This window comes from Mchenga conophoros, linkage group LG11 (genome assembly GCF_057382185.1).
Source record: "Mchenga conophoros isolate Kocher_MC1m ecotype Shallow Benthic linkage group LG11, M_conophoros_male_GT1.1, whole genome shotgun sequence".
NCBI classification, from domain to species: domain Eukaryota; kingdom Metazoa; phylum Chordata; class Actinopteri; order Cichliformes; family Cichlidae; genus Mchenga; species Mchenga conophoros.
This window is the reverse complement of record NC_140536.1, coordinates 8,072,993-8,083,709: the sequence shown is the minus strand read 5'-3', so window position 1 is coordinate 8,083,709 and position 10,717 is coordinate 8,072,993. Positions and strand designations below refer to the sequence as shown.

The 10,717-nt window shown below is 41.7% G+C and overlaps 1 protein-coding gene across 1 annotated transcript; it reads right to left on the bottom strand.

Annotated features, from left to right (window-relative positions):
* Positions 1–8,551: 8,551 nt before the first annotated feature.
* On the bottom strand, positions 8,552–10,313 carry LOC146563537 (chemerin-like receptor 1). Its single transcript, XM_085290250.1, has one exon. The coding sequence runs from the start codon at positions 10,311–10,313 to the stop codon at positions 9,222–9,224; it is 1,092 nt and encodes a 363-aa protein (XP_085146376.1). The 3' UTR covers positions 8,552–9,221.
* Between the last annotated feature and the right edge of the window lie 404 nt (positions 10,314–10,717).

Sequence of the window (10,717 nt, the reverse complement as noted above, 5' to 3'; positions counted from 1 at the left end):
GGGACGGGAGAACCCTTGGTTTTCATCGGAATTATCAGAGTCCATCCATCAGCGTAACGTGGCATGGGCAAAAGCTAGGAAAAACGATTCCCTGACTGACTGGTTAGACTTCAGGAAATTAAGAAACAAATGCACGACACTTATCAAGAAGGCTAAGTCAGAATATTATTTATCTGTTACTACAGAAAACCTCAATAACCCTCAGAAATTTTGGAAAGTAATTAAGTCCTTATCTATAAATAAAATATCACAGGCTCTTCCAAAATTCATTTTAAAAGATTCTGTCCCAGTTTATGACAGAACTGAGGTCTTAAACAGCTTTAACAAGCACTTTGTAGCTACTGGTTTTTTATTTAACTCTGTTGGAGCAGCCCCCATGATTCCCTGCACAGAACCCCAAACATATATTGGGGAGCTTTTTGATTTTTCTCCTTTTTCTGTCCAGGAAGTGCATAAAGCTCTTAAAGCCTTAGATCACAGGAAACCCCCAGGGCCAGACTTAATAGAGCCCTATTTTCTGAAAATAGCAGCTGATTACATTGCACAACCTCTTACGATCCTTTTTAATCTTTCAATCCAAAATAAAGAAATTCCACTTGTTTGGAAGTCTGCTTTTGTTACGCCAATATTAAAAGGAGGCGACCCGGCCATTTTGACTAATTACAGGCCAATATCAAACTTGTGTGTTTTGGCAAAAGTCCTTGAGTCTCTCGTCAGTGAGCAATTAAAAGAGTTCTTGTACTCTAATGAAGTTCTTTCAAAACTACAATCTGGGTTCAGAAAACAGCATAGTGCTGTCACGGCTGCCACAAAAGTGATAAATGACATACTTGCTCTGGATAAAAAACAGCACTGTGCTTCTCTCTTTATTGACCTGTCAAAAGCTTTCGACACTGTGGATCACGCCATTTTAAAGCATAGGCTTCTTTCTTTGGGGCTGTCTAGACATGTTGTCTCCTGGTTTACTAATTATTTGAGTGACAGGACTCAATGCATTAAATGTGAAAATCTGTGCTCAGAACTTTTGAATATTCACACTGGGGTGCCACAGGGTTCAATTTTAGGACCTCTGCTGTTCATCATGTATATAAATGATTTGGGACAAAATGTGTCCAATGCTAGTATGCATTTTTATGCTGATGACACAGTTATTTATTCCTTTGGCTCAAACTTTGAAAAGGCAATAGAATCGTTGCAGAAAGCTTTTGACGTGGTTCAGCACACACTTCTGGAGCTGAAATTGGTTCTCAATGCTGAAAAGACAAAGCTAATGTTGTTTTCAAACATGAAGAGATTTCCTCAAACTGTCCCCTTGGTGTCCACTCTTGAGGGAAACCTCATAGAAGTGGTGCATACGTATAAATATCTTGGCTTTTTAATTGATGATTCTCTGACCTTTAAACCTCACATAGACAATCTTGTGAAAAAACTCAAACTAAAATTGGGATTTTTCTTTCGAAACAAATTTTGCTTTTCTTTTGAGACAAAAAAGCGTCTTGTAAATGCTACATTTTTATCTGTTTTAGATTATGGTGATCTGCTGTACATGAATGCTTCCGCCCAGTGTCTTCATAAGATTGACTCAGTTTATCATGCCTCCTTACGGTTTATTACAAACTGTAGGGCCTTGACCCATTGTTGTGATCTGTACGCTCGAGTGGGATGGCCTTCGTTGTCCTCCAAGAGGTTTGCTCACTGGTGCATCTTTATTTATAAGGCCCTGCTTGGACAAATGCCCACCTACATTTGCGATCTGCTCACACGGAGAAGTACTGTTTCTTACAGCCTGCGTTCAAGCGATCTTTTATTGCTCAATGTTCCATTTGCCAGAACTGAACTGGGAAAGAGGGCTTTTACTTATGCTGCCCCTTTCACATGGAACATGATGCAAAAAGACTGGAAGATAGCAGATCTTATTTCATTAAATGCTTTTAAGTCCAGATTGAGAGAGCCAGAGAAAAATGTTTTTAAAATGTAATTGTTATTTATAATATGTATGTAACTTTGTAATTTCAACGTGTTGTCGCCTCTTGGCCAGGACTCCCTTGCAAAAGAGGTTTTTAATCTCAATGGGACTTTTCCTGGTTAAATAAAGGTTAATAATAATTTAATTAATTATTTAATGGTGTATTTAATTAATTCATTATGGCAGTCCTGGCGTTCCATACATTGTAGCCACCCTGGTGTGGTGTAATCTATATTGGTGAATATCATGCGCCACTAGGGGGCAGTACTTACCCTTCTAGACAGGAGGTGATGCTATGTCATGAACATAGAGTGAGCTGGAATAAAGATGGTGGGATTCCACGTTATCGCCTAAATGAGGAGTTTTATTAAAAGAGCCCAACGCAACATGGTGTCAGAAGTGCACTCGCTCTAAGCGGCGAAGAGAGACAGTGGAAAAAAATAACCGTCAGCTTGGCGAACGGCTAGTGACGAAAATGACGGAGCAAGCAGCAGCATTACCGGCGACTCCTGGCCCGGCTACTTTCACCATCAAGCCACCGGAACCGTTCGACTTCGCAAAGCCCCAAGAATGGGAGAAGTGGATCAGACGTTTCGAGCGTTTCAGAATGGCAAGTAATCTGAATGGTTCAACTGATGCTAACCAAGTGAACACATTAGTATACTGCATGGGACGATGTACGATGCGGTCAGAAACGCATTTGACAGACATTTTGTCCCCAGAAAGAATGTGATTTATGAAAGAGCAAAGTTTAATAAGCGAGTACAACAGCCAGCGGAAACAGTTGACTCCTTCATAACAGCTCTATATGCTCTCGCTGAAAACTGTGAATATGGTGAACTCCACGATGAACTTTTGAGGGATAGGCTCGTTGTGGGTCTTAAAGATTCATCACTGTCGGAGAGAATGCAGCTCAACAAAGATTTGACGCTAACCAAAGCTATCACAATGGCGAGACAATCTGAGGAAATAAAAAGACAGCAAACTGACCTCAGAGGCGAAAGCAGCACAGGCAAAACAGCCATGGATGCCGTGCATGTCAGAAAGTCACAGCCCAATAAATTCAGAAGCAGAGAGCAAAAGCAGTTCAAGCCACGAAAACCACAAATAACAAAACAAGAAAATAAAACGTGTTTTAAATGTGGAAAAACACAGATGCGCCCAGCTAAAAATGCAGAATGCCACAACTGCGGGAAACGTGGACACTACGGGAGAGTTTGTAGGTCTACAGCTGTGCATGAGGTGGCAGACTGTGCAGATGGACTCTTCCTAGGTGAACTGGATTCAGGAGAAGACCCGTGGCTTGCTAACATCTGCGTGAGAGGCAAAAGCATGACCTTCAAATTAGACTCGGGGGCAGATGTCACAGCTATCTCAGAAGAGACATTCAAAGACATTAAGCAGCCAAATGAGCATCTGCAAAAAGCTGAAAAGCCACTGTATGGACCAGGAGGTGCAGCACTGACCGTGCTTGGGTCCACAAAGGAGGACATTTCCTACAGTGACAGGAGCACTGCAGAGACAATCTATGTAGTCAGAAATCTGCGTGTAGCTCTCTTAAGCAGGACAGCTTCTGTGAGACTGAAACTAATTGCCCGAATGGACAATGTTGACCTTGAGACAGTGAAGAAAGCGTACCCGAAGCTATGGGATGGGCTCGGGCTTGTTCAAAAACCGTACACGATTAAGCTGAAGCCCGACGCTAAACCTTATTCACTGAAAGTGCCCAGGCGTGTTCCGCTCCCACTACTGGGCAAAGTCAAAGCAGAGCTACAGAGGATGGAACAGTTGGGGGTGATCAGTCGTGTGGAGGAGCCCACAGACTGGTGTTGCGGCATGGTCGTAGCCCCTAAAAAGGACAAAGAGACAGTCCGCATCTGCGTGGACATGACACCTTTAAATGGGTCGGTGTGTCGTGAAAGATATATTCTTCCCTCTGTCGACCAAACACTAGGCATGCTCACAGGGGCGCAGTATTTCTCCAAGCTCGATGCTAACATGGGCTTTTGGCAAATACCGCTGTCCAAAGAATCTGCTCTCCTCACCACATTTATTACGCCATTTGGGAGGTACCATTTCAACCGTCTGCCATTTAGTATTTCCAGTGCACCAGAGCATTTCCAAAACATAATGGTGACAGAAGTGACAGCCGGCCTCGCGGGAGTCGTATGCCACATGGACGACATCCTGGTCTGGGGATCTACGAGAGAGGAGCACGACATGAGACTCCACGCTGTCCTCGACCGTGCAGAGAAGGCAGGCGTCACCCTGAACATGTCAAAATGTGAGTTTGGCAAAAGAACAGTGAAATTCTTAGGATTCATTGTGTCATCTGAAGGCATGAGCCCCGACCCTGACAAAACTAGCGCGGTGCAGAAGATGAAAGAGCCAAGCACTGTGAGTGAGCTTAGGAGCTTCTTAGGAATGGTGAACCAGCTGGGGAAATTCATCCCAAACCTTTCTGAAAAAGACAAACCACTGAGAGACTTGCTTTCAACTAAAAACATGTGGTACTGGGGGCATGAGCAACAAAACGCCTTTAACAGTTTAAAACAAGAACTGTCATCTGCACCAGTGCTACAGCTCTACAACCCAAACAAACCCCAGAAGATCTCAGCAGATGCTTCTTCATACAGGTTGGGGGCAGTCTTACTACAGAAAGACAATGACGTGTGGTCACCTGTCGCGTATGCCTCGCGATCATTGACAGCCACAGAGCAGCGCTACGCTCAGCTGGAAAAAGAAGCGCTAGCGCTCACCTGGGCCTGTGAAAGATTCAGTGACTTTATTCTAGGGCTACACTTTGAGCTTGAGACCGACCATAAGCCACTAGTGAGCCTACTCGGAGGACAAGCCCTGGATTTGCTTCCACCGCGGATACAGAGATTCCGCATGCGCCTGATGAGGTATTCTTACACTATAAGGCACATTCCAGGCAAAAGCCTCACCACAGCCGACACGCTGTCACGGTTGCCGTTGGCAGGCAACGTGATTCCCAGAGACAATGACCTTATGGAGGACATTGATATCTACGTTGACACAGTGCTGGAGGGCCTTCCTACTAGCAGCAAAAACCTTTCAGATCTCCATGAGCAGCTGCAGTCTGACAGCGTCTGTTCGCAAGTCATGAAGTACTGTGCAGAGGGCTGGCCGGACAGGAACCAGCTGCAGGGAGTGGTAAAGCACTACTGGTCTGAAAGAGCAGTTTTGAGTGTACACAATGGACTACTACTGAGAGGTACAAGGTTGGTCATACCTGCAAACATGCGAAACGCAGTTCTGGACAAAATACACGAGGGACACCAAGGAGTAGTCAAGTGTAGAGAACGTGCGCGACAAGCAGTGTGGTGGCCAGGCCTGAGTAACCAGATCGGTGAACTTGTCCTTAAGTGCAGGCTGTGCATTCAGGAGAGAGTTAATGTGAGGGAACCTCGTATGCCCACACGTTTACCTGAGAGGCCATGGCAGAACTTAGGAGCTGATCTGTTCACACTAAAAGACAAAAACTATCTGTTAGTAGTGGATTACTTCTCGAGATATGTCGAGATTGCTCAACTCAGTCCAACTCGTTCAGCCAATGTGATTGTGCATTTAAAGTCAATATTTGCACGCCATGGAATCCCTGAAGTATTGATCACCGATAATGGGCCACAATTTGCATGTCAAGAAATGAGAGACTTTGCAAAGGACTACTGTTTTGAGCATGTTACCAGTAGTCCCAGGTACCCGCAGAGCAACGGCGAAGCGGAGAGAGGCGTCCAGACCGTCAAGAATCTCCTCAAAAAGGCTAGCGATCCATACAAGGCGTTGCTGGCATACAGAACAACAGCACTGGCAAATGGCTACAGCCCGGCTCAACTTCTCATGGGGCGCAGGCTTCGTACTACCTTGCCAATGCTTCCTGAAACCTTACAGCCCCGTTTGCCTGATTTTCAGCAGGTTAGTTGTTCGGAGAGAGAGAAACGGCTGAGACAAACCGAAAGTTTTAACAAGAGACATAGAACAAGAGAACTGGATAAATTGGTGCCAGGACAACCAGTCTGGATCACGGACGCAAGAGCACAGGGCACAGTGACAGCAGTCCACCCGACTCCACGATCGTACGTCATCAGTGGGCCCCAAGGGACAATTAGAAGGAACCGCAGTCATCTTGTGCCGATCCCGCAAACAGAGGCTCAAACCGAAGCCACACAGATCCAAGCTACTCCTACAGAGACAGTTTCTGAGCCAAGCGCACCCCATACACCAGGTGTGGTTAGAACCCGGTCTGGTAGGGAGGTGATTAAACCGAAAAGACTTGATCTGTGACGCTGATTGTTTGAAAACGGAAAAGTGTGTTTCAAATGCTAAGTTGTGGTTTTAAGAGTAGCATGTTGAAAAGAAAAAAAGTGTTTATTCTGTTACAGGTTGAAAAGAAAAGAGAAAGTGTTTATTCTGTTACAGGAGGAAAAGAAAGTTTTTATGACAATACTGACTTTATGTTTCCTGAAATGTTGGGGTATGCCTGTATTGAAAAAGCTATATGCAGTTATGTTTTGTTTGAAGAACAAAAGAATGTACCAGTCTGACTTCAGTAAGGGGGATGTGGTGTAATCTATATTGGTGAATATCATGCGCCACTAGGGGGCAGTACTTACCCTTCTAGACAGGAGGTGATGCTATGTCATGAACATAGAGTGAGCTGGAATAAAGATGGTGGGATTCCACGTTATCGCCTAAATGAGGAGTTTTATTAAAAGAGCCCAACGCCAACACCTGGGGCGCACTGACAGAGGCGAGGCTGCCAGACACTGGCGCCACCGGGCCCTCTGACCACCACCAGTAGGCAACGGGTGAAGTGTCTTGCCCAAGGACACAACAACCGAGACTGTCCAAGCCAGGGCTCGAACCAGCAACCTTCCGATTACAAGGCGACCTCCCAACTCTTGAGCCACGATCGCACGTACGTGTGGACGTAGCCTCAGTTTCATTGCTGAATCTAAGAAACAACAGGCTGTAGAGGGGGACTTTAATAGAAAGATCTGTATATATTTAGCATAATATATGAATCATTCATTTGAATCATCCAAGTATGCAAACTAAAAATCCCAGAAGAGCTTATAAGACCACAAACACTGTTGAGGTGCAGTTCACTGGATTTGCCTGTGGATATTTTCCTCTTTCTTACTTCTTGCCTTTTGTGTCCTCTGAGTTTTTGTGTCTTCCAGCTGTTAATATCCAGACTTTGAATTTATTATTTGATTTGCTTATAAGGAGTACTTGAGTGTTTTGAAAGGTGTCTATTAAAACTTTATTAAATGTATGTATTACATTTTTTAAAATTACAATACAAATTTAATGCCACAAAGTTGTCATATGTCGGTGAGTTTATGTGCACAACATTATTTTGGCATAACAGCATCTATGAAAGTGTTCATTTTGTAGAAGTCACAACTCAAACCTCGACTAGAAAACTGTCTAAAAGAGTGGCTCAAACTACTTTCAATATTTAAACTGTCATTTGTAGTTTTTCTAAGCAAAATCCACAACTGTTAAGATCCCATCGATACGGTCCAGATCAAAAGTTAAGACCACCTGAAAAATGGCAAAAAAAATCATATTTTGCATGATTGTATCTTAAAAAGGTTCTGAGTAGAGCTTCAACATCCAAAGAGAAACATTTTTGTGAGCATGCAATGCTCACAAAAAAACAGCGCTTGATCTGAAACTTCTGATCAGGACTGTATTTGTTGATGCTCTCTCCGTTTAGTGAACAGCAGCGCCCTCTGAAGTTTGTGTTAGAAGTGAAAAAGGCAACTGGAATTGCATAAATAGATTTTTGGGATTTTGTGCAAGATTGATGATTATTTTACATTTTAATATTTTAATGGAAATATTATTAGGTTTTCTTTTAACAAATGCAAATTTGTCAATCTGTAATGAAGTAAATTTAGATTCTCATCTATAAAATGCTGTAAACATATTTTTTTTACTTCTTAATGTTGTTTTATTTTTGTTTGAAAATTGGTCATTGTAGCAGTTTGAGAGTCCAGATCAAAAGTTAAGACCACGATTGCTACAAACTGCTACAATGACCAATTTTGACAGCGCGAGAAGGCCTGCAGTATACTGCAGGCCTTCTCGCGCTGTCTCAAGATCACCGGTGAGTGTGAAAGTGAACTGATTCTGAAGGCCATAATTGGAAAAATTCCCAAATCTGTGTTAATGGAAACAAAGAAATGTGCATTTTGTTTTATAGATATTTGGATTTGTCAGTGCTGCTATGTGCATATTTTTGATCAAGCAGCTGACTTCACAGCCCAATGTTCATTCAGTGGGCTAGTTTCAGTTATTGTGTCAATTTACTCTTTATGAGGTTGGAAAAGCCTGCAGTAAGTTGAGAAGTCACTTGGATGAGTGACGAAACGCTTCTCCCACAAAAAACGCGACTTCCAGATGAACAGAATCAACCTTTTGGGAATGAACTTTAAGCTTTTCCTAAAAAAAAAACACAGGTTTTGCAATATTTAAGGTTTTATTTGTGTAAGTACAGATTTAACATGATCAAATATCACTTAGAATAAACAACAATGATGATGATGATTTAAAAAATGATATGAAATTTAACCAACAAATTCTTATCTAAATAGGTCTGAATAGCTAGAGATAATCCTTAAAATGACAATACATTTTTTTTTAACTGGAGTGCCACTCCTTTAAAATGCCAAGGGAGTATACCCCAGTCACTTTTTTGAATACAGAACATTTAGCTATTGCTAACAAAAAAAACATAACCCCTCAAGTTTGTAAGGTTAATGTGCAAGATGTTATGTTATTCAAACCTTCGGTTTTGCTGTTGTTTCTAAGGCAGTCACAATAGCTGCTGCAGTCATCAATAACTCATTTCTCTCTACCTGAAGGAGACATTATAATACACAGTTTTAAAGTCAAGCTTATGATGTTACTCCTGTCAGTATCTTTTGCACTCTTTATTATTTAGCATCAAATATTAAGTCCAAGTACAATCTTTTTTGTTTTCAAATCTCATATCATAATGCAAATTACCCAGTAAATTTTCAACATTATGGTTTTGGATAAATTCACTGTTGTTATTCTACGGTAACTTATTTTAATTGAAAAGAACAATATTAAATATATTAATATTAAAATTAAACTGTAAGATTATGCAAAAGGTTTGATGTGTGAATGTGTTTTTTTAAGTCCAAAAATAACATGAATAATGTATCATGTCGGTGACAGCTTCACATGTCAATATTCAAATCTGATTATCTTTGCTCTGACTGGTGTCCTCGGTCTTTGAGTAAGTGTGAGAGTGTGCCTCCACATCCTGGAAGGCAGTCTCAAGCCAATTCAGGATGGATTTGCGGATTTCTTTCTTGAAATCTTGTCCCATGAACACATACAGCAGTGGATTCAGGCAGCTGGTAAAAAATGCCAAACTTCTAGTAAGAGGATTCCCAACAGCAATGACATAGACTAAAGTTTCATTTGGAGCAGCAGCTCTGAATTTCACCAGCTCAATGAGACTCATGATGTGAAAGGGAGCCCAGCACAGAAAAAAAGTGATGATAATGGCAGCAATGATCTTGAGGGGGCGACTTGACTTGCTGGCCAGGACACGGTTTCTTTTGAGATGCTTGATGATGACAGCGTAACAGGACACAATGACAGTGAAGGGAACAACAAAAAGCAGGAAGAAACGGGTGATGATCATGGCCTGATGACGAAACTTTTGCATCTGAATAACAGATGGTAATTCATAGTTATCAGAAATAGCATAGCTGTTGAAGCAGAGGATTTTGCCTTTCTCAAACACTTTCTCAGTGTTCCTGAAGAAAAAGCATGGAGCGCTGAGAATGAAAGCCAGTATCCAAACACACAGACTCACACAGGACGCCTTACGCATATTTCTGTGATTCTGAGCCCACACAGGCCACACTACAGAGACACATCTATCCACACTGATCACCACCAGAATGTAGACACTGGCAAACATGTGCAGAAAGAGCACCATGGTGTTCAGCCTGCACATGATCTTACCAAACGGCCAGTGCATCCCCAAAATCTTGTATGTCACATTCAAAGGCAGATATGCCGCAAAGATGAAGTCAGCCACAGCAAGGTGGAGGTACCAAACTGTGTTAACAGTTTTCTTCATTTTGAACCCGGTGACCCAGATAACCACTCCATTCCCGACCACACCAAGGAGAAAGATCAGGGAATAAACAATGATAGACATGGTGTTGAGAGATTGCTTCAACCCGGGATACTTAAATATATGGCCATTTCCATCAGGTACAGCAGTTGAATTGATTTGATTGAGGGAGTTTGTGGTCAACTCCATCATTGTCTTGAGACCTACGACATAAATGTAATTAAAAGTCATTTTTAATTTTTTATACATGTTATACTTATATTTAATTTTTATATTAATAAATTACAACTAGATGTTTAATATTTAAATGAAACACTTGCACCTTAGTCATTTTGCTCCTTTGCACTGGCTGGACCATGATAAATATGTGCTCGGATCACGTAAAATGCTTTTTTTTATGTTTTCAACTATTTCATCCATTCCAAAGTGCTTTAAAGAAAGACCTAATTCCAACATTTTACAGTATTTTACTGTATTACAAGCAAGAAGTTTCACAAAGTCAAGTTACTTAATGTTAATTGATTAGCGTCATTTATTATTTAAATCAAAATATATCTGTATCTGCAGAGTTTAATGGTTAACATTTTTGCCTAACA

Bases quoted from the DNA above. Each gene is read 5' to 3' on its own strand.
- LOC146563537 (XM_085290250.1), bottom strand. From the start codon at position 10,313: ATGATGGAGTTGACCACAAACTCCCTCAATCAAATCAATTCAACTGCT.